Below are 24,111 nucleotides of genomic sequence, written 5' to 3'. Positions count from 1 at the left end.
GCTTGACTCCAGTATTCTAGAAATCAAATAAGGAAAGGGTTCCAGCAACAAACATGCATGCTTATTTAATTCTCCTACTTTCTATTTGGCACCTCTCCCCTCAACTGGACCTGTAGTCTACTGATTTAGAGATCCTCTGTCTTTACCCTCTCCAGAGAATTCTCCAGAGAATAAGCAGAGAAATCTCCATTCCTCAGTGGGGCATAGCTGGTTATTTCCTATTCACAGTGTTGATGTTATAGCAGGAGTCGGGGGAGGGGAAGAAGTGAACTAGGTAATTAACAACTTCTTAGACAAACTTTTAACAAGTGCATATTGGCTCTACTTTAGAACTATTTGAGACTACAGATTCCTGAGATCTTTTGGGATTTTTGTGGGGATTAGAATTAGGTTTGTTTCTAGTTTTCTCCACCACTACTTTAGGATTTAGCTTTTTCAGTTCTGCTCAGCTTGTTGCCTCATCTATCCAGCTTTTCCCAGCTATCACAAGCTTGTTAGTATTTCTATTTTCCTTTTTTACTCATAGGGTTATTCCTTAAAGGAAAAAAACTGTTCACTTTAGCGGGTTTTTTAAGGAAGTTGCAAAATTAGATGTGTCTAATCTACCATTTGTTTTTCCTAGAAGTCTGTATAGTGTCTTAGTTTCCTGTTCAAATGCTTTCAAATATACATCATCATTCAAATGTCTTTGTATCCCAAATAGCATTAAGCTTTTACATTTATGTTCAAGAATATTACCATTTCTATCACTCCAAATGCTTTCATGGGGTGGTAATCTCTGAAAGTGGTAAGTAAAATAAAGATTGCTGGTTTACAAAGAAAAAAGGACACTCTGAGTTTCCCTGTAGCAAACTCTTCTAATTATACATAGCTCTCATGTGATTTATTATGCTTCTTTTTGCCTTCATTTTATATAAATATTAAATATAAATAATTGCGAGGTTTTGTCACTGATACCTCTGGTATGAGTAAAAAGGGTTGGGGAGTGAGGGTGGGGAGTATCTCCTATTGATTACTTTGAGACTACAGTAAAGAATCTAACCAAAGATGGAATTTGGTTAACTTCAAAGTAGAGACCAGATTTAGTGATGGAGAATAAAGCTCTGTTTTGTTATGTTACAGTCCACGAGTTAATCCAAAGAGCTCTGGTGGGCTTAGTTGCAGATAGGAAAAGGAATCTAGCTAGATTTTGAAGAAATTTTTATGTAGGCAGGCCAAGTCATGCTTATCTAAGGATTCCCTAATTGGATGCCATGAAGTGATGCATTTAACACAAGCTGCAACGTAAGAATGAAATAACATAATGAAGCAAAACAGAAAATGAGATAACTTGGGCAGGGGGTGGAAGGGAGAATGACAACTAACTGAAGATGGTTAAAACTCAGAGCATTACTAACTGATGTCAAGTAACATCATTATGTTCTGGCTAACTGGAATCTTGCGTCTTAATCAATTTTCATCTAGTTGGTGTAGCTTGTTTATCAAGAGACTGGTCAGAGTATATTTGAATGCAGCTATTTATTTAGTGGATATGCTAATGATCAGAAATTAAATTGTCTGCAGCTTTGAAAGTGTGTTAGGCACAATTGTCTAAAATAATTCTCTCTTTGAAAATTCACTCACAATGTTTGAAAATTCACAAGGCATTACCTGTTTGCTCACCTTGTAATCAGTTTTAGTCCCACACCTCATCAAGAATCCAGCACCAACGCTACATCAACAGGGCAACGTGAAGGGGAAATCTGTTGAACATCAGACAGATTCAACCCCTTCAGGGCTTAAACCAATTCACACAGCACTGTAAAATTATTTTTGACATCTGCTTTATCAATCACTAAGAGCAGGAATACAAAAGCAATCTGAGAAGTGGTGTTTCTTCCAAGGAGTTGACAATCTGACGAGGAAAAACATACACGAAAGAAGTTGGAAAATATTCGAACGCTGAAGTGTCATCATGTCTCCAAATGCAAAAGAGGTTCCACTGAGTGTGACCAAGAAAGACAGCATCTGAACTGTGCTCTGGCACACAAGGATGTGAACTGGTAGCTGGCAAGAGAAGAGAAAGGGCCGCTTTCTACAAAAGGGAGAAAAGGAGAATAAAGAAAGGGAGAGAGGGACTTCCCCGGTGGTCCAGCAGTTAAAACTGCGTGCTTCCAATGAACCGGGCGGTGGTTTGATTTTTGGTCGGAGAACTAAGACCCCAGATGCTGCCCGGTCCAAAAAAAAAAGGAGACTAGAAACAGTTGTGATCTGTAATCTGGAGTAAATTGGTACTGAAGCATGAGGAAGCCAAATACAATTAAGTGCTGGAACCAAAGCAAGCAGGACATTTCTACCCACAAGAAAACTTAATTCTTACAATTATCAACTGAATACTTACCCATCTCTGATGCATCATTAGACATCTCTGTCTTTGCCTCAGAAACCTGGTAGCCTCACTTTCTATCTCAATTCTAGAAATAAACTTAAGCCAAAGAAATTATGTTTTTCACCCATGAAAGAATGAGGTTCTGGCTGGGGAATGAACATGCCCTCTTCTTGAGCTAGCTGGGTTGAGTGACAGGGAGAATGAGGGGTCTAATAATGAGGAAGGCTGGACGATGCCAAATTATGTAACTGCAATTTTACCTTATTTTCCCATCAGGATTTTTCCACTTCTTGAAAATATGACAGTGATACTGAATTACTTTCCTTCACTCCAAACTTTATCCTCAACTTTCACTCTAACTTCTGCTCGAAACTTTATTCTAGAAGTTTGACTTATTGCAAATACAGAATTCCTATATACCCCACCCTCAGCTTCCTCTATTTCAAACTTTACTCAAATTGCCTCAGTTTTCCCCCATGTCCTTTCTCTGTTCCAGAATCCCATTTTGTTTTGTCTCATTTATGTTTATCTTGGCTGTGACAGCTTCTGTTTTCCTGTTTTCAAGACCTTGAGTTTTGACTACTGGTTGGATAGTTCGCAGAATGTCCGTCATATGGGACGTCCAATGTCTTTCTCATGCTTACATGGGGCTTACGTGTTTTAGGAGGAAGACCACAGAGACAAAGTCCCATTTTCATCACATCAAACCAAGAGTATATACTTTGAGAGCATGACTTATCTGTTGACAAGGACTTTGATCACCATCTGAGTGTCTGGCAGGTTTTTGTAACTGTAAAGTGACCCTCCCCTTCCCTCTTGGCTATATTGTACTCTTTGTAATATAGTCACTTTATGCAGCCTGAACTTAAGAGTAGAGAGTTACATTCTATCGGAGACTGGATCCACAAAAACTGGAGATTTTTTTCAGATCTTTTTCCTATTTTTTCAATCATTTATATTAGCATGGACTCATGGGTCTACGCTAATAAAAAAACAGGATTGGTTACAATTCAATCATGTTTTATATTGTTGCTCTGACATTCCTGCATCACTGTGGGAATTATGATTGCTTACAGTCTTAAGCTATAAGATACTACAGGCTTATTTTGTACATCTACTCCCAGAATCAGCCATGTCTCCAAGGAGCCCCAGTTCTTTTCACTGGAGGTAGCACTAGAAGCCAAGGTGTAGGCTCCCAGGTGTATTGTTACTAGTGGTTAAAATCGGTTTTGTCCTTTTAAAAAGGAAAAGAAGTTAAAAACCCCTATTCTTGTTTTACCTCTGACAATACAACTAGGATATACAAGGAATTCTCTGACAGTCCAGTGGTTAGAACTCAGCTCTTCAACTGCTGGGGCCAGGGTTCAATCCCTGGTCAGGCAACTAAGCTCCCACAAGCCAAGAGGCACGACCAACAAAAAATAAAATTTAAACTAGATATACAAGTTACCTCCAGTGTCTACAAGTAATGATTTTGAAAACATAAAATCAGTAATGTATTTGTGTACTGACCAGAATAGGGGAAAAGAAATCAACATTCATGAAGCATGCCTCCCTTTATACTTTTGATATGGTAAAAACAAATTCCTCTCTGCCATGGGAATTACTTTTTTATTAACTGTCTGCATTAAACAGATCCTTTTAAATAGTTACGAGAGGAATTTGCTCATTGTTTTTGCTATGGTAGGGGAAGAAGGCACAATGTGAATCTTTTAGGCACTTTTTATTTTCAAAAAAAAATTGTCGTTTATATATATAAACATTTCATTCTCTCAAAAAATTCTACAACTATACAGCTGTTTGCTCCATTATTTGCATAGGAAATGACCACAATACAAAAATAAGAGGGAAAAAGAAGCAAAACAGCAACCAATTTATGCTTTTCCTGTAAGTATGTTTCCACGTATAAACATTTTGAAGCCTCTTACAAAATATTTACACCATTTGTCATCTATGTACACGTTTTTAAGAGAAACTTTTCTAACAAACAAAACTATAATTTATCAAGTTATGAAAATTTTCTAAAAAAATTTACTATATTACCACAAAATAAATAAAGATAAACAATATTTTAAAAACAAAATTAAATTTTCATCTCAATTAAGACCCCTTTTGGCATTTTGCTTATTTATTCTGCCCTTTGGTTAACAGCATCAGTGTCACATTACTATTTTATATTGCATATATGTAGCACTTACTTAAGTTTTCAACATGTCATTTATAATTAAAGGCAGACACTGAGTCAGTGTTAACAATAGATTAACTAAACTGCACTGTAATTTAGGTAAAATTACTGTGTCTCACTGTATATTACATGCAAAGTCCACATAAATTGGCATTTAACCAATTGTACTGCACAAGCAAACATCTCAGTATATGAAAACTGAATCAAATTCAACGTTTCCGTATATGAAAACTGCATCATAAATTCAACATTCCCAAGTGAAAACTACGTATGTCTTTCTTTTCAAAAATGATACTGTTTAGCTTATTGTAAGATGTTTTGACTTTTGAATATTCCATCTTTAAGCTCTTGAGTTCACAATTCATATAAAATGTAGCTTGTATTTAAAATAAACAATCCGATTTTAATCAGTGCATGAAATCTGCTTTTGAAGTTTGAGTGATTTATTTCTACCTACCAAGGAAATGAATTTGGTAAGGTTTTAAGAGGTATCTTACCACAAGTTCTAACTGTAAATGTATTCATGGTTATTTTCAAAAGATTTATGATTTTTTTCCCCAAAAGAATCTTAGAAAACGTGTAATAAACTATAAAGCTGATTTGCATATTTACAAAATTTTGAATAGCAAATATAGGCAACTCATATAAAAAAACAAAACAAAACAACACATTTGTTCAATGGCTATTTGTGAATTGCCAGGTATGCTGCGTACCTCTAGAGAATTATCTTGTATTGAAAAAAAACTCCTCTGATGTCAAGCAAAATCTTGACACACAATCCAGCTGTCTTCTTGTGCCCAACGGACTTGTTTGCTAAACACTGTCACATTAAATGGTGGTGCTTTGGGAAGAACACTGCAAATACACCCTGCACGCCCAGCCCGAGCTGAGATGGGGCTACCTGTCTGAGATGACGGCATCTGCCTGGGTCAACCCAGCATACAGCAAGCATTCCAGATTCGGACAAGGACCAAACACTTTGGTATTAACACAATGTATTCCCTGTTTTCTCAAATATACAAAATATACATTTCCAGTTTTGTGTTTTCATTTTCTTTTATATATATAGAATTAACTGTGTAGCTTAAAATTTTGCCAAGTGAGCGGTGTGGGGCAGGCGGCGGAGGATGCACGGGCGGCGGCGCTGGCAGCTCAGTTCTGGTGTCTCTTCATGTGCAGCGCCAGGTGGTCGGAGCGCGAGAAGCTGCGGTTGCACACGCCGCACTGGAAAGGCTTGGCCCCGGTGTGCTTGCGGTAGTGGCGGGTCAGCTCGTCTGAGCGCGCAAACCTCCAGTCGCAGCCTTCCCAGGTGCATTTGTACGGCTTCTCACCTGCGCAACAGACCAAGAGGGGAAGGTGAGCGGACAGTTGGCAACCCTGGACAAGGCAGGTAGTGTTGTCTGCCAAGGGGTTTCTTTCAAACTCAGGCTCTACGGAGGAAGGTGTGTGGATTCCTGACGAACTAGAAACTGCTCAGGGCACCTAGTGCAGAGAGTCAGTATTGCAGAATAGTCCTTAAAGTACTCTGTGTACTTTTTGAAGAACGGAAAATGGAAATTTTATAGGGTGGGGGCAGAGGAGGATGATAAATTAGGAGTTTGGGTTTAACCCATACACGAAACTATATATAAAAAAGGTAACGAACAAGGATAGCACAAGGAACTGTACTCAATATTCTGCAATAACCTATAAGGGACAAGAAGCTGAAAAATAGATACACATATAAGTGAATCACTTTGCTGTACACCTAAAACGAAATACTGCAAATCAACTGTACTTCAGTTTTTAAATTGTCTAAAAATTCTCTTTAAACAATTTTTAAAAATACATGTGCAGGATGAATCAGTGCTCATATTTTTATGAGCACTGAACTGTTCCTGCACATGTAAATCCATGAGATGACTAGATGAGCTTGAGCGGCTTTATTACTACTGTGCCAATATAATTTCTATACCAACCAACCCCAACTGAATTAGTGCAGGACTGATGGCTCTAAGGTGGCCCAGGGAGGAAGAAATTCAGGAGCTACAAGAAGGAGCTGCTCACATCACCAACTTAATGGACCACAACTGAGCCTTTACTGCAACAAAGTGGTCCTAAAAGTTTCTTCACTTAGCCACTGTGAAATGCCAGCACATAAGCCAGTTCACTTAACACATGGCTTTCCAAAATGGACTAGCTCTTTGAAATTCCCTCCAGTGCGCATATATTCATATCTTCCCATTTTTCAGACTGAAGCAAAACAACTAGATAAAGATTAAAGCTGAATGGTGTTAAAGCTTTCAGCATTTTAACAATTTCTCAAGCAGATCAGGAAGTCCGGTACCAATCAATAACTTAACTGTGGTGTCACGCACATTTAATTTCCCTTTGCAATGCACTGCATCAGAAAGACTATCAGAATTCATTCCATCAATGACTTGTCAAATGCATATTATATGCCAGGGACTATCCTGAATGCTTAGGATAAAACAAAAATGCCTGAACTCATGGAACTTACATATATATAATTTATAAAAGCCTCTAATTCAATCTTCCTCTCTCTCCCCTTAAATAGTGAATTGACATCTGAGCCACCGCCCTACCCCCCTCTATCTGAGCCACTTCCCCACACCTCTGCAATCTGTATTCTTCTTAATGTTGTTTGTTCTTAAGGTTTGCTAGTTGCTGGTAACCTTTCAAAACTACTCAATATCGGCAGCCCAAAAGGATTCTGCCCACAATGACATGCAAAGAAACTACCAGGTTTGCCAAAGGCCTTTGCTGTTCCTCACCACAGACCAGCTTCTGACTTCATGTAATTGCCCCACATCATTGTATATTTTTGATATACGAATAAAATTAATGTCACCTTTAAAAAAAATATGACTTATGATCCCTTCTCCAGGGAATCTTCCCAACCCAGATCTGCTGCACTGCAAGAAGGTTCTTTACCATCTGAGCCACCAGGAAAACCCTTACTATTTATAAGGCAGCCTTAATTCCCAGTTTTAGAATCAATTAATCCTATTTAAGATAGTGTATTCCTCTAAATAAACCCCCAGATCAAAGAATCTCTCACTAAGCAATCACTAGTAGCTCTTTTATTGATGCTTAACTTGGTTATAATTTTCTATGAATTTAAGATGAGAATTTGTAAGGTAAACTTGCATCTTAAAGTACTGCTGGCTTACTGACGAGTTTTTTTTAATTGAAGGATAATTGCTTTACAGAATTTTGCTGTTTTCTGTCAAACCTCAACATGAATCAGCCATAGGTATACATATTTCCCCTCCCTTTTGAACCTCCCTCCCAACTCCCTACCCATCCCACCCCTCCAGGCTGACACCGGAGCCCCTGTTTCAGTTTCCTGAGCCATACAGCAAATACCCATTGGCTATCTATTTTACATACGGTAGTGTAAGTTTCCATGTTACTCTTTCCATACATCTCACCCTCTCCTCCCCTCTCCCCATATCCATAAGTTTATTCTCTATGTTTCTCCATTGCTGCCCTGTAAATACATTCTTTAGGCCCATTTTTCTAGATTCCCTATCTACGCGTTAGAATACGGTATTTATCTTTCTCTTCCTGATTCCACTCTGTATAACCGCTGAGTTTTATTTGAATAGCATTTGAAAACTCTGAACAGCCAAACTTCTAAATTCTTTAAAATGTTTTCTGCTGCTGGAGAAAACCCAGCATTGCTTTGAACACTGGTTACTTAGTACCACAGTGAAATTCAACTACCTTTCTCTGCCTGATTTAACAGGATCATATTCAGGAAGTTCTAAGATTATTCAGCTGAGGCCAAATTTTAAAAGACATTGTCCACATCAACCGAGATTTCCACAGCTTGTGGTTAGTGTATTTTTGCTGTCCTGATAACCACTGTGACTCCATAAGGCTCACATAATTCATAACATGACTCCACAACAAAACCCCTTATGGACAAAGAAGGCCCAGAGCAGCCCTCTGAATTTTGTACCAATTATTTCCCAGGGGGTTTCTCTTTCAACTCCTGGAGTGAGTATCCCTGAGCCACTCTTCCCTTCTCCCTCTCCTCTGGCGCCAAACCAACACACAAATACTTTTTATGTTTTTGATTCCCTTTTTGATTCCTATTGCTCCATTTTAAAAATGCACACCTCAACTTCCTGAAGTATTTCTCTTCCCCCTCTTAAGAGTAAATTCAAAGAATTTAAGCTAATACACTTAAACCTTTTAAGTAACCAGAAATAAACCACTTTTCTTTTGCTTATATTCAGTATGTTTAATACACAGAAATGTCTTAATGCCAGTAGTAAATGTAGCTATCACTCGTCGATGTAAATCAAACAGAAAAAGTTTTTTTGCACACCAAGTGTTTGTTCTTGTTCCCTGTGAAAAATAAATCACCAAAACAAACAGGTTGGCTAAATACTTCACTGTCATTTAACGTGAAGAGAAAGTTATTTCTGATGTCTGAGGCAAGGGAAAAAAAAAGTGCCTGATTTAAAAAGGAGTCATTCTAGTCTTTTGAATTGAATAATTAAATGGCAGGAGAACTGAATTTTCAAAAGTTTATTTAAGAAACAAGGGACACTAGACTCTTTTTGTTCACTATTTTTATTGGCTAGGAAGCAATAAACTGCATCAGTATTTTTAAAAGTTTACTTTACTGATTGGTTGAAAAACGGTAGCCATGAAAGTTCCTAAAACAGTTGGGGTTTTGCTCTCAATTTATACGTATCTATAGAGCATTCAGCCAAGAATACTACCAGTTTCTGGATGTTAGTCATGGGGCCGGAGCTTTACCACAGAAGGACGGACAACTGTTCCCCACTTGGGGCAGTTTGTACGGGATTTGTTCAAGTGTCAACACTGCTCAAGTAAAACATTGTAGAGGAAGCTGGTACCCAATTTCTGGCCAAATAAATAGCAGATTCAGGTCTTTCTTCCTCAGCCAGAAACACTATGCATAGTCCTTCTGGGAAACCAAACTAACTTCCTTTAAGTTATTTCAACAGGATAGAGCTTTCAAAAGTTTAATTGGATTTTTACAGAATCTCCTTCCAATACCACCAATTTAAAATATTTAGTTAAGCTCTTTCAACATCAACTGTATTTTTAAGTTCTCATGCTGTTGTTAATGCGAAACTTTCCAAAGGCAAGAAGAAAAAAAAGTGACAAATATTTACAGCACGAAAAACAAGCTTCGGCTTTATCTCAAAGTGGATATTTTCTCATCGTCTTATAAAATTACCAGGACTCTTTTACTAGAAATCCTTAATCCTTTTTTTAAAAAAAGAAACAATGGTTAAATATACATATTGTCCATACTGATGAAGTCAATTAATGTTAAGCTAAACCATTACCAGGAGAAGGGAGCAGGCAGAAGCAGACACTGAGCACGTACTCTGACTCAGGTGCTCGTATTTCATTTATCCTCAACAACTCCAAGAGTTAGAAGCAGAACAATGAGGTCATGTTGAGAAGCCTGGCCTGCCACTTTTCCTCAATGTCCCAGTTATACCCTCCATTGGCAAACACTGATACAGGCTCTACACGAATGATGTAAGGAATACACAGATACTGTTCACATTTAAAGATTCTAAAGCCGTGTGTCCAGGTCAGTTAACAACTAGCCTAATGGACTCAAAGCAGGCCTTAAGTCTCAGACTGTCTGAAGCATAGGACACATCCTGGCTAAGCCAGCCCCCAAGGACACCCACCTTTCAGGACAGGTGGACTTCTGATGGTTGTCCTGTTCTGGGACTGATAATCCCCAAATACCACCTAATGATGGCTCTCCTTTAACCCTAGGCTAAAGGAGCCCTAGGCAAAAGGAGAAGGGGACGACAGAGGATGAGATGGTTGGATGGCATCACCGACTCAATGGACGTGAGTTTGAGTAGGCTCTGGGAGTTGGTGATGGACAGGGAAGTCTGGCATGGTGCAGTCCATAGGGTGGCAAAGAGTCAGACAATGACTGAGCAACTGAACTGAACTGAAAGGAACATCAATGAGTTAGCAGAACATGTTTGCTAAGAATCTGAAAAGTCTTTAGTGATGAACTTAAAAATCAGCTATTTTTTTTTCTGTTGAATAGACTAAAAAATGACTTATGAATCTACCACACTAGAATGGGAAGTTTCTCTGCTTGGCTGAACATGTTCAATTGATTCACACTAAGGCCTTCTCCTAGAATGTTCTGCATAGATTCTTCTAACAAAAGAAAAGTATCATAGATGGAAATTTTACCTTATTTATTTTAGGTAACCTTTTTGTTACAGCAAATTTGTATATCTGGTTTCCTTCCTGATGCTAAAACTAAATCCAATCAACTATATTTGATAGAGGTCAAAAATCAGAATTAAAGTCAATGTTTAGTAAACGAGAGTAATATGTACTAACAATCACAACCTGTACCAGGTGACTTGCAAAATGCAACGAATAAGGCTTGGTCTCTGGCCTCAAATAGTTTAACATCCATATTCTATTCTGACTGTTAAAATGAAATAAATTATTTCAATAGTCAATAGTGTGTTAGTCACTCAGTAGTGTCTGACTCTTTTGTGACCTCATGGCTCCTCTGTTCATGGAATTCTCCAGGCAAGAATACTGGAATGGATTCCCCTTCCCTTCTCCAAGGGATGTTCCCAACACAGGGATGGAACCTGGGTCTTCTGCATTGCAGGCAGATTATTTACCACCTGAGCCACCAGGGAATCCCCCCTTAAGCTTAATTCTTAGAATTTGAGTCCTTGATGCACAAAATGAATTCTTATTTCAGGTGGAAAATATTTTCATGCAATTCAATAATCATCAGATCTTTTCCCATCACTAGAGATTTAAGGAATTTAGATTCTAAAACAGTATGCTGCTGCTAAGTCACTTCAGTCCTGTCTGACTCTGCACGACCCTATATAGACGGCAGCCCACCAGGCTCCCCCGTCCCTGGGATTCTCCAGGCAAGAACACTGGAGTGGGTTGCCACTGCCTTCTCCAATGCATGAAAGTGAAAAGTGAAAGATAATTCGCTCAGTCGTGTCCGACTCTTTGTGTCCCCATAGATTGCAGCCTACCAGGCTCCTCTGTCCGTGGGATTTTCCAGGCAAAAGTACTGGAGTGGGTTGCCATTGCCTTCTCCGTCTAAAACAGTATATATTCTAATGAAAGGTTTTAAAAAAAGAGAGGCATTAATACCAAGATTAAAGAAACGCATAGGGAAATATTAGATATCTTTAAAAGCACATAAAGTAAGGTGACTTTGGCTCATTAGTTCATATTTTTATATATCTATATCAGTAATTTTCTATTAAAATTTTTTACTAAAGGTCACTGCAGTATCTCTCCTATACTTGGCAACAAAAGGGCAGGCATTTCATTTCAAAGATTTTTATTGCTAGTATTTGCAAAGGTACCTAATGTACATCCTGGGCTTCCCTGGTGGCTGAGATGGTAAAGAACCTGCCTGCAATGCGGGAGATCTGGATTCGATCCCTGGGTTGGGAAGATCCCCAGGAGAAGGGAATGGCAACCCACTCCAGTATTCTGGCCTGGAGAATTTCATGGACAGAGGAGCCTGGCAGGCTAGAGCCATGGGGTCGCAAAGAGCCAGACATGACTGAGTAACTTTCACTTCACCTGATGTTTACTTTTGATAGAGTATCCCTGTCAATAATGTGCTCAGTTTAAGGAAACGAATTAAAAGGCTATATTAAAAAATTCCCTTCTTTCTTCTTTTGTGCTTATCTTTAAAACGTGACTCACCGGATTCCTTCCAAAAAACCTATGAAGTATCCAAGAGAAATCATTACACTTCTCTGTATCCCCATCATCACTTAAATTTGATCTAAATGACTGATCTGTACTGGCACAGATACTGCTGAATGAAGGCTTCAAACAACTGTATTCTGCCTCCTTAACTAGCCACAAAAGTTCTCAAACACAGAGACTGTCTTCTATTGCCATACCTCCTTATGCACCTTTGGTTAATCACAGTGTGTCCTGAGGCTGACCAGCTTGGGAATTTTCACTCATGAAAAGGCGTGAAGGTAAAAGAGACGGGAAGGCATCTAGTGTAAGGCTACTATACTGTTTTTTTTTTTTTTTAACCACGGCCTCACCCGTGGCAGGGTTTTGCCTGGTTCCTTCTGCCAAGGATCACTGAGTGTTATCTGACTAAACGTGCATTTAGGCGAGAATCGTACTTTTAAACTCTTCAGAAGGACATGTTCCGAATCAGTTTATTATCCATCCTGCAGTTGTACAAGGGTAAATCAACTCTATGTAAACAAGTTTTCTTTTCCAGGACTGGACTGGATTTGAGGAAAACCAAGGAACTGTGGAGCCCCTCGTGCTGGTCAAAGACAGACACAGAGCAGGGGGAGCATGCCACCCCCAAGGTGGCAGTCTCTACCCCAGCAGGACCAATCTCTAGGCACCTAAGCACCTCCGCTACTTCTCCTAACAGTCAGTCTCCTGTTGTGTCTGACCTTTTCGACCCTGGACTGGAGCCCGCCAGGCTCCTCTGTCCAGGGAATTCTCCAGGCAAGAACACTGGAGCAGGTAGCCACTCCTTTCTCCAGGGGATCTTCTCAATCCAGGGATCCAACCAGAGTCTCCCGCATTGCAGGCAGATTCTTTACCATCTGAGCCCCAAGGGTTCTGGACAAAAACATCCTCTATCATTGATAGCGTTAATGAAATACCAGTTCCTGAGTCTCCTGACAAAAATATGACATTCAGATTCACTTTCTTGAAATAAGAACCCAAAGTAAAATTTTGAAACAGTAAAGTCTCGGTGAAATATTTTACCTTTTTTAGCCAAAACAGAAAAATTCTATATTTTCATTTTTCTAGTACTGAATGAGTCCTAATTATCCTTTCCTTAAATTTGCACTTAACGTGGTTATCTTGACCTGGAGATTCTTCCCAGCTCTAAACACTGTGCATTTATAAAGTAGTCACAGGTATATTCTTCTGCCTGAATGTTTTTTAGAAAGTTACCTATGGGGCACTTCTAAAACAGCAACTCACCTTAATCCGAGTTGTAAGAGATTCTTGGATATAAATAATACAGGCTGACAGAAGAGGAATGCTGCTACAGAGATACTTGCTAAACTAGGACATTACTTTGTTTCTAATCTTTCACCTGAAAAGATGTGGGTCATCAAGTAAACAACTACCACATTCTATAAAACTAACAATATCTGCCAAAGTAAAAACCTTTGGTGATTAAAATATTTTACTTTTAAAAACATTACTGCCCTCACTATCTTCACAGCTAATTGTTTCTATCTCGACTTCAGCAATTCTATTTAGTCCATTTACGAGCTATCTTTTCCCCCTAATCTATAAAAACAACAAGGAAGAAGAGATTCTCTTTGGATTCTCGAAAAATCAGTCAAAAACGTTTGCTTAATCAAATTATACTTCTAAAAGTTCCATATACTTTATCATCTCAAAACAATTTTTAATCAATTTCCTATGTAAATGTAAATGTTTTTCAGATGAAAGAGCAAGTCCCAGAAGCAAAGTTAAACCTTTCCCGTGAGTCATTAAAAAGAAATTGTTTCTAAGCTTCTATGCTCATAAATACCTTTTCAGGCATCTAAATGAGTGACAATGGCTACTTTTTCTTTTTTTTATGTTAACTTGAACTTGTCAATATAGAAAAATTAATTTCAAAGCTGCAAACAAAAATAATTTAAGAATGTCTAACCGGTAACACGTAACAGGCTAAATGGGATACTTTTTCCTGCAGTTTTCAAATATAAACTCAGAAAAATCAGTTGAGTACTAATTTCATCCTGCAAAATTTTTTCACCTCTACCAACATTGATCTCTAGATCCAAGCTGCATGATCTCCACTAAGGCTATATACATATATATGGAGACATATGTATGCACACACATATATAAAATCTTATTCTGATTTTAACTCTAAATCATTTTTAAGGAAATGAATTCCTTTCTCTATTTTTTAAAATGTTTTACCGCTTCCCACAGTTTCACAAAAAAGGAATAATTCATGTTCAGAACATTTTGAATGTTTTCTATTTGTGGGGAAGTGCTGCAAATGAAAATACCTTTATTATCAACATGGCCAGTATTTTAAAACAAAAATCTATACCTAAGACATTCAATGGATAGTAAGTGTAGAGCAAAGAACTAAATAGGGATTTATACCTAGGTATTTTTTAGTACACAAACTGAAACTAAAATCAATTGAGCAATAAATCTCTAGCAGAGATTATGTGTTTTGAAGTACACATAGTACCATCTTAATATAAATGTCATTAGAAAAGTGTTTTACACGGGAAGTGAGGCAGCAGGTGGGAATTTAGCCCCTCTACAAGTAGTCTTGGGCTAGAAATCTTTCCAAGGCTTACTGCGAAATTCTTTCTTAAACAAGGAATCCCGAATACAGCTGTGAGATTCTAACAGGACAGTGCTTCACCCACAGTCCACTTCCTGTTATTTGTATGTTTCCATTTTCTTTTTTGGGGGTGTTTCCAATTGCCCTCTTGTCATTCAGTGGCAGTCATTCTGGGATCATGTAGTCCACATGTAGCAACCTGGGCACAGAGTCTGGATCTAAGGGCTACTGACACTGACGCCCAGTGTGTGTGTGTGCTGCTCAGACTATGAACAACTGCTCACTTTCTGCCCTGCTCCAGATAGCTGCCAAATGACCATAAAACCTTACCATACCCTCTTTCCCCAACTGCTTTACCATATACTCCAGGGCTAAGTACACAGCCACACATGTGACTAAAACTACTCAGATTTCAAACATCGGTATTCAGAGTGCACTGTTTGCTTTTTCAGAACTCTTTCTTTAGAAAGTAAGTACTTTTTACTAAAGTGTAACCACAATTTTCAAAGAAATTTCCACACTCAATGTAAAAGCAGCATTTCAACTCATGGGACTCTCAGGCATACCAAGAAACTAGCATCGGGTGATAAATGTTTTCAATTTCTTGCCAATGTGCTTTTTAAAATGCTGTTAAAAGGACAAATATTTTTATTTGGAAATATACACCTCGTGACACTGTTGCCTAAGTAGCCATACTTATTTCTAATCAGAGGCGCGACATATATATATATATATATATATATATATATATATATATGCTAGAAGTAACACAAACACTTCCACACAGGTAATAAGGATATCCCTATAGGCCAATAAGTACAATTTTTCCTCTAGAACAGAGGCAACATCAACTTCAGGTATTTTGTCTAACCATAGAGTTCTGCATTACTTTTGTATATTCTTTCTGAATAAAGAAATCAAAATGTATAAACTCAGAAAAACTTGAATGCTATGAGACTTCTAACCACCATTTTCTACTCTTTCATCTCAAATTTTTAAAAAAACGTCTTGTTTGGGAAAGACTATGTCCTTATGTTCGGTTTATAAGTCAGGAAGCATTTGCGATCTAAAAATCCAGAATAAGCAATTAAACAGAACTCAGGCGTAGGTTGTTTTAATTGCTTAAAACATTTAAAAAATATAAGGTAACTTGACATTTTAAAGCAATTACAATTATTTTCTAAAGAAGTCCTAGGGTCCTGCACATTCTGCCTAAAGTGGCAATCATTAAAAAGTTTTTATAACAAAAATACAATATCAACATTCCCACATAAATTTTTTTCAAAGTCCTCTAAAACAAAAAGTTAATTACACTGAGAGAAGTTATTTAGAAATACCTGGGCCTTTAAAGGAAGAAGGAAAGAAAAACTTCGCTAGCTTCAGATACATTCATTAAAAGACGACAGGGTGGGGAGGATGCAATGAGAGCACACAGGTAATTTTCAAAGGCATTGTGTAGAAACTAAAAATGAGGAGAAAACAACCTCAATGCTCTATGATTACCCAAGAACGGGTTTAGCCAGATGAACAAGTCTGCCACAAACCCTCCTCGAGGCGTCTGAAAGGCTATCAAACAAAACTTTATTAAACTGGATTACGGGGTCTCACTCATCAGATGTCAATGGACACACATTTATGATCGCGTGGAAAAGTCGATACATGGGATTCAAACTAGGCCTACATCTTCTTTTTAGTTGGTTTTTATCTTTTTCAGTATAAGCATCGTTAAGACAACCCACTATTAAATTTCCCTGCCAGCAGGTCAAGTTCCAGAATCCCAGGTATAAGCATTCTGAGCACTAAACCCTGCCAGGGGTTGCAAGGCCATTTAGATATGCCCTGACTACATCCCAGCAATAAGCAGTTGATTGCATTGATATATGGAATCATGCTCCTCCTTTATTAGGAGACTTTAACCTCAGAAGAAACATTGTTTCCTCCTTCCTATCTCCCATTTCAAGGACTTTCAAAGGAGAAAGGACAAGAGCTCAAAAGTTCTGAAGTTATTTCCTCTTCTCCTTAATCATAATTCAAGTAAAAACCCATTTTCAATGTTTCTTCCTAAATATATAATGTATATTCTATAAAAGGATAGTTTAGTATTTCCATAGACTGTTTTCATGGTCTTGTCATTTGTATGCTGAAAACTGCAGACTGAGTTTACATGCTAATGGGTGTTTGTTTAAGTATAAATATAACTTCTACTTTGGGATTAGGAGATAGCCTTTTGTCTCTACCTAAAAACTTCAGGTTGAAACAACCCACTGGTTTCACTGATAAATACAGGAGATGTCTTTTCTTTAAAAGCAATTTCTCAGAAAGCCCTGGAATCTACCACATTGTCGCCAACACTACTCAGATTTTAAGTAGTATTTATCACTGGGATATCAAGCAATACTTTCCAATGCGCATAAGAAATGTCTGCAGCCATGTTCCTCTTTGAGCTCTATCTCAGCACTGACCTTTGTTCAAAGGCTTTTACTTTTTAATGCAGCAGTTAGAGATAACTACTTCATTTATCAAAACTCAATTTCCATAGTAACATCTAGCCTGGGGAGATTCAAGTCCTCACACTAATCCAGCAGCCCATTCAAAGGAACTGTTGAACACTTCGGTTTCCATAGCAATGATGGAATAAAACATTTTGCTAGGTCATTGCTTTTATTAGCAAACTTATTCTCTGAACTTTAGGTTAAAGCTGCATTTACGGAGAGGAAAAAAAAACACAATCACTTTGTATAGGTTCTTTCCTTCAGGCCTATCCTTTTAAGAAAATCACTAATGGTAACCACCCATAGTTTTAAAAATACTTCGGGTATTTGGAGATTTTTACAGCTTGCCACCATCTAATTTCATCCTCAAATAAGTTCTGATATAAAGTTTTGAAAATTTTAAAATGAGTGTATAGATCTGACAGAAGTTTTTATAAAATTATAGGGGCTAAACATTTTAAACACAGATGAGATATTAGCTGGAATAAAGTCTCTCCAATGTATAATATGGACTGGGGTAGAATGTAAAATAACTTTTAAACCACGACTCTAGTTTTGCCTGATTTTAGTATTTTTCAATTTCCAGCCCACCTTTCACCAGCAGGGAAAACATGCTAAACACAGATATTTTAGGCTCAAGGTGAAATTAAGATAATTTATTAAGCAATTATGCTTTACCTGCTAAATGGAAAAGGCTTTAGTGTTTGATGTAGTTTTATAGAAGCCAACTGATTTGTTCTGGAGGGAGAAAATGAGTTACATTTTTTTCCTTCAAGATAGGAATAGCAATGCCATTAAAGTTTTAAAATCCATTAGTAAACATTGTTGTTTATGTTTGGGAGCAATTAATTCTATGTGAGGTGACAGGGCAAGGCCTTAATGAGGGAACATCAGCCTTCCTGGAACCAAACTTTTTTCACTGAACTGAATTTTGAGCCAAGCCAGTGCTGAAAAAGGTAAGCCATTAAAAAATAAAAGTTGACAGAAGAAAGAAGAGATCAAACATGTGCTGGCTTTTAAAAGGATGAATACCACTTATACTATTTACACAACTCACAGAATTAACAAGAAAATTACATACCAGTATGAGTCCTCAGGTGAGCTTTTAAATGAGAAGACTTTGTATAAACTTTTGTGCAGCCTGAAATAAAGGAGAAGAACAGCGTGTCATTCTGGAGATCCTTTTGAAATCTTTACATCTGATGATTCAGTGTTTAAAATCGGGCTTTAAAGATGAAATCTCTCATGCAAGGAGATATTTGAAGCTTCAGTTTTAAGAGATGTTTTAAAGCATACTCCCCTATTACCTGATTAAAGGTATAAAGTGATTTGCTTTATGTTTCACTTTAGCAGAAAGAGAGCAGACAATCAAGCCAAACTACAAATGGGAAATCTGTGTTTATACCAGTAGGTGCTTTATACTAGTAACACATACCTCAGTGAGTTAAAAAATTTTAATGGCTCCAGAGCTGACAATGTTAAACCATTATCCAAGATGACTGCAATTTTCTGTACTCCCACATTTCTTGTTTTTTCATTTAGTATGTCATGTCATATCACGTACCACAGTCAATAAATTATACCCTGTATTAATCATAAACTAGCTTATGCCAGCAACTTCTAGATATATTCATCACCGTCATCAATTTATATTTTGGACCACATATCTCATTCAAGAAAGAGCATATGGTCACATGCTATCAGAACCAACCCTGAAATCTATTCTATAGATGGTCTTGTCTTGCACCAACCCACTCTTCATTGCCACCCATTCTTTTCCCCTATGTTACTTAAGTAATTCCTTTCCAGGTTACTTAATTTAGAATTAAGAACTCCAATTTAGATTGCTACAGTAAACATGGTAAGTGTAGCAAGACTCTCATGTATTTAACATTAAAAAGAAAAGAGTCCAGTAACTTTTTTTTTCCCATAATATTCCAAACTTTTTTTTTTTTTACTATTATCAAATAAGCACAAAGTAACTAAACAGTTACTTGGGTAAGGCACTGGAGACTGGGATGCCGCAAGAGCAGAGCAGGTGAATTTTTTTTTAACTGTCAACCACTAGTCTCCCATGTAAAGTTGGAATGTGAGGTGGAAAATGGCACGCACGAACACACTAAACACACACACTGATTCTTTAACCAGGTAGGATCACATACCTGGGTAATCGCAGTAGTGGATGCGCCGTTTCTCCAAATCAGGGTTACTCCTTCTATTGTATCTGACAGGCTGGATGTTTTGCGAAGTAACTGGCAGGGTGGCAGGTAAATTTGGATTATGAATTGCCAGTTTAGAAGCAATGGTAGCAGCATAGGATGGAGGTGGGGTTAAATTCTGAAGCATCTCTGCTTGTCTATCTGGACTTCCAGGCTCTGAGCTTGGTGGTGACGGGGGGAAGTAAGTGGCCTGCTGGGGAAGAAACTGACTTGGCATGGTGTATGTGCAAGGGGGCATGCTCTGGAATTGCTTCATGGCGGTCGGCGGGACGGCGGAGGTGTGAGTGTTAAGGCCTGCCATGGCGGCCGACATTGATACGTTAAGAGTGTCCATTACTGCTGTCTGGTTGGTAGAACTAGGCATATCTAGATCCGGTGTATTCAGGAGCTGGTACAGATGGCCCTGCTGGGGAGGGACAGAAAGATGAAGGTCTGGTGTAGGAAGTTCTTGTTTGATGAAAATATTGTTCACCTCTGGAGCTGCGGTCTGGTGGGAGCTGAATATGCTGGTGAACTCGGGGAGGGCCTGTGTTGGGGCCGGAGGAGGGGCTGTCGTCTCACTCTGGTGGCTGAAAATGGTAACAGGTTCTGTCTTGATGTGTGTTACACACGGTCTCTGGGATTTGTAGAGGCCAGTTCTCAGGTGAGTGATGTCAGGGAGGAAGACGTTCATGTTGATACTGTAAGGTAACCCTTCACTGTCAGTGAAGAACTGGTCTACGACTGAGGCACTGTCTCGTCTATACTTTTTATGTTCTGGAATTATAGAAACTGGAGGAAGCTGAGGTGTCAGGTACTTCTCCATTTCACATCTTGTCTAAAAAAGAAGAGATAGAAACATGTATAATCTGCCCAATTCATCATCTCGGGAAGAACAAACTGTGCTTACTAAAATTCCCAACAATCTCTATGAAAAATACCCAAGGCAAACTCCTAAGTGTTGCTTATAAACATATCAGGTTTGTCAACTGTGAAACAAATGGTTCACCAAAAACCTTATGAAACTGTGTATAACAAGTGTTTGGTAAAATCGCCCCCGGTCAACCCCAGACAAAGTGAAAGAGACAAATCAAGAAGAAAAAGGAAGCAAAGAGAAAAAAATATTCCTTTCTGATGCAATAATAAAGTATACTTTATCATCACTCATATACAAGCAGGATTCTCTGCTCCATTACAACTGAAAATACAGTATTGTAATAAGGCCAAATTATCTCTATCTTATTCATGTCATATAGGTAAATCCAGTGGTTGAAAAGGGAAAAAAAAACCTCAGTAAACCTTCACGGTTAAAGTTAATATTGCAAAATTTCTTTGCTTGGGTAGATATTGCCGAAATAGCTAATATAAAACATATTCTTTGGCTATTTAAGTGCCTTTTCCAGTTTACAGTTCAATGGAAACTTAAATACAATGTTTTGAGCAAAACATAGTATCCACTGAGAGAACAAACCAACTTCTCCACCAGTTTGATCTAAATGTTGATTTTAATCAGCAGATTCTGTAATTGGTTAATATGATAATGAAATGTTCCTATTCATATCCCTATCTAAAACAGATCTTTAATTACCTAGGGGAAAACCATTCCTTTGGTAGAGTGGTGCTAAGGGGCCGTGGGTGGAGAGGCTGCCAGTAGCCAGCACAGTCATCAGCCAAACATTTATCGTGTCCTTCTCAGTGGGCCAACGCTACATTCCCCCTCACTCTGTAAAAAGCTCAGTCATCCCTTATCCTCCTGTGTCTTCTAAGCAGCAAACTGACAAATGCCCACATGGTTTTAAAATGGTGATTTTTCTTTAGGACATAATCCAGCTTGTAACCGGTCTCCTCAGTCTTTTGCAGCTATCATCTTCCCTAGTATAACAAACTTCTAAAATTTTTAGCACTGAAAGGAAATTTCAACAGAAACACACACATAGGAAACAACACCCCCAACTAGATGCTCACAGAACTATTAACCGTGGCATTTTAAAAAGTGAATAACAGTCTTTTTTTTTTTTTTTGCTACTACTTAATTTCAGCTATCAGATCCCGAATCATTTTGTGTGGATATAGATTCGGGTTTCCCGCAAAGAGACGATTTAAAAATAAAATCGCGCTGTTCTTGTGAGTCACATCTCTGATAAATGCCACTGCCCTTGCACAGCACGGTGACACTCGTAGACCCCCGGAGCAGGAGCTTGCTATAGCAAATACACAGTATACCAAGGGGGTATTAAATGAGGCGTCTTGAAATAAACCGAACTAAACCCTTTCGTGCGCTTTACTCCCATGGTGGTTAGTGGTTTCTGATTTTAGCTCTTCCAGCTGTTTGCATGTGGGTATGTTTCCAATTTTTTTTTTTCCCTGGGACAGGCTAAAAGTCCCGGGAAGTTTTTTCTGGGCTATATGACTCCCTGCGTGGGCGAAAGAAACAGGCGGTTGCTCTAATTCGGCTGCCGGGCAAGTGTAAAAGCCAACTGCCAGCTTTCAACGCGGCTCCGGGAGGAAATTTACGCGCAGATGAAGAAAACAACACCTCCCGGTCCTTTTTTTCCTTTCTTTTCTAAGGAAAAATAAGCGCTCCAACACCACCTTAGCTTTTCTAACTCCCGTTTCCCAAAGGAGCCCTAAGATCGCCGTCTAAAGCAGGTTGCTCCAAGCGATATTAAACTAGCACCCCGAGGGGCCTCCCCCCAGCACTCCCCCCCCACACACCCCAATTTGCGTTCCCACTGAATCCGGGACGCCGTGGATCGGGACAGCGGGTGACCTCCAAGGCCAGGGCAGCGGGAGGCGGCGGATTTAGGGGACACATGGAATTGAGGTCCGGCGTGTGGAACGAGCTTTCATCCCCCAAATGGTAGAAAAACAAGGTGCGCGTGAGCACCAGTTCCCTCCTGAACCTTTCCCGGACAGAGCAGCCAGGGCAGACTCCCCATAGATCCTCTCCTTCGGGTGCCCCCACCAGGCCAGGAGGGCAGGGCGGGGCTGCCCCCCAGCCCTGGGCCGCGGTGCGCCCCGACGCGCGCCCCAGCCTGGAGCGGCCCCTGTCGCCCGCGAGCCGCAGCGGCGGGACACGCCCGAGGCCCCGGAGGGAGGCGGAGGGAGGGGAGCGGCTCTTCCTACCTGGACCAGCTCCTCGGCGGGCAGCCGCGGGCCCGCGGCGGGCGGCGGCGCCGGCTGCGGCGGCGCGGGCTGCGCCTGCGGGTGGTGGTGCGGGTGCTTCAGCTCGTCGCCGGGGAAGAGCGCCGCGTCGCGGGCCGGGTTCGCGGCGCCCAGCACGGGCTTGAGCTGCGCGAACACGGGCTCGTCCTGCGGGGCCGGCGGCTGGGGCACGGGTCCCAGGCGGGCGCTCATGGTCAGCACCCGCGTAGCCATGGGCACTCGGGGGTGGGGGGTGGGGGGGGCGGTTCCGGGAGCGGGGCGCGAGTCGAGCGCGCTTCCCACCTCGCCCACGCTGCTCGGGTCGGCGAGCTTGGCTCCGGACTGACCCCTCAGCTCACAAGCAGGCGCGGTTTTCAAAGGCGCGCAAGAAAAGCCAAACTCTTCCGCTCCGCCACGCGTAAACGCCGACGTCCACCCGGCGACCACTTTCTCCCGCCCCGCCCCACCGCGCTCCCTAGCTCCCCGGAGTCCGCTCCCGCCACTGCCTGTCTCCGCGAGCGAGCTGCTAGCGCGCGTACCTGCCCCACGACTACTGACACTTGACGCCCGCCTCTATTTTACCCAACTCCGGGGAGGCGGGGCCAGCCGGCCAGACTGGCAGCGCTCCGACAAATCTCGGGGCCCCGAAGCTGGCCGGGCCTGAGCAGCTAACCTATGAAAAGGGAGAAGCTAGCTCAGAGCCCCGCCTCCGCCAGGCGGACCGCACCCCTTTCGGGCCACGAGCTTCGCGCGCAGGGCGGCCGCGCAGTTTGTACACAACCTCTCTGACAGATTGGGCTGGCGGAGACGGGGGCGGAGGGAAAAAGAGAAGCGAGTGGAATCTGGGGAAGAGAGGGAATTCGGGTGGAGACGTGGAGGGAGATCTCTTCGGACTCTCTGCCAGGATTAGCGAGAAAAAGAGTTTTGCACGCCTTAGGTGTTGTGCAAGGACCTGAAACTCGCAAGTTGAAACCTGGAAGGCAGCTAGGTGGGGGCGCTAAGGTTTTGGAGTTTTGTTTAATGAGCGTGTATTTTTAAAAATACAAAATGTACTTTTCTTTAGCGCAAAACTAGGGGCGGTGTGATAAACATTTAAAAACAGCTCTTGTCTCTGTGTATCTTTAGCAGTGAATAAATCCCTTTAGCAAAGCAAATTTGAAATGCCCTGAATAAAAGGTTTAATGGCAGGTTATATTTTTTTTTAAGTCCTTGCATAAAAGCTTGTTTTTTTCCCTTGCAGTATTTAAATGGGTAGGAGTTTTCACACACATTTCAACCTCGTACCTGGTATGGAGAAGAGGGAGATGGGACACATGAATTTTGAAGTTTTTAATATTTACACTGTTGACTCTAACCAAAGCATGCAATCTAATTTAAGC

General features: G+C 40.1%; 1 protein-coding gene across 1 annotated transcript; it reads right to left on the bottom strand.

Moving 5' to 3' along the window:
- Window positions 1-4,076: 4,076 nt before the first annotated feature.
- On the bottom strand, window positions 4,077-23,281 carry KLF5 (KLF transcription factor 5). The gene is made up of 4 exons (XM_069602316.1): window positions 22,715-23,281; window positions 19,553-20,426; window positions 18,472-18,531; window positions 4,077-5,884 (listed from the first exon to the last, which is right to left on the bottom strand). The coding sequence occupies exons 1-4, from the start codon at window positions 22,964-22,966 to the stop codon at window positions 5,706-5,708; spliced, it is 1,365 nt and encodes a 454-aa protein (XP_069458417.1). The 5' UTR covers window positions 22,967-23,281; the 3' UTR covers window positions 4,077-5,705.
- Between the last annotated feature and the right edge of the window lie 830 nt (window positions 23,282-24,111).

The sequence above is a fragment of the Ovis canadensis genome, chromosome 10, assembly GCF_042477335.2.
Source record: "Ovis canadensis isolate MfBH-ARS-UI-01 breed Bighorn chromosome 10, ARS-UI_OviCan_v2, whole genome shotgun sequence".
NCBI classification, from domain to species: Eukaryota; Metazoa; Chordata; class Mammalia; order Artiodactyla; family Bovidae; genus Ovis; species Ovis canadensis.
Note: the sequence above shows the minus strand (reverse complement) of the source record. Positions and strands in the feature narration are given on the sequence as shown.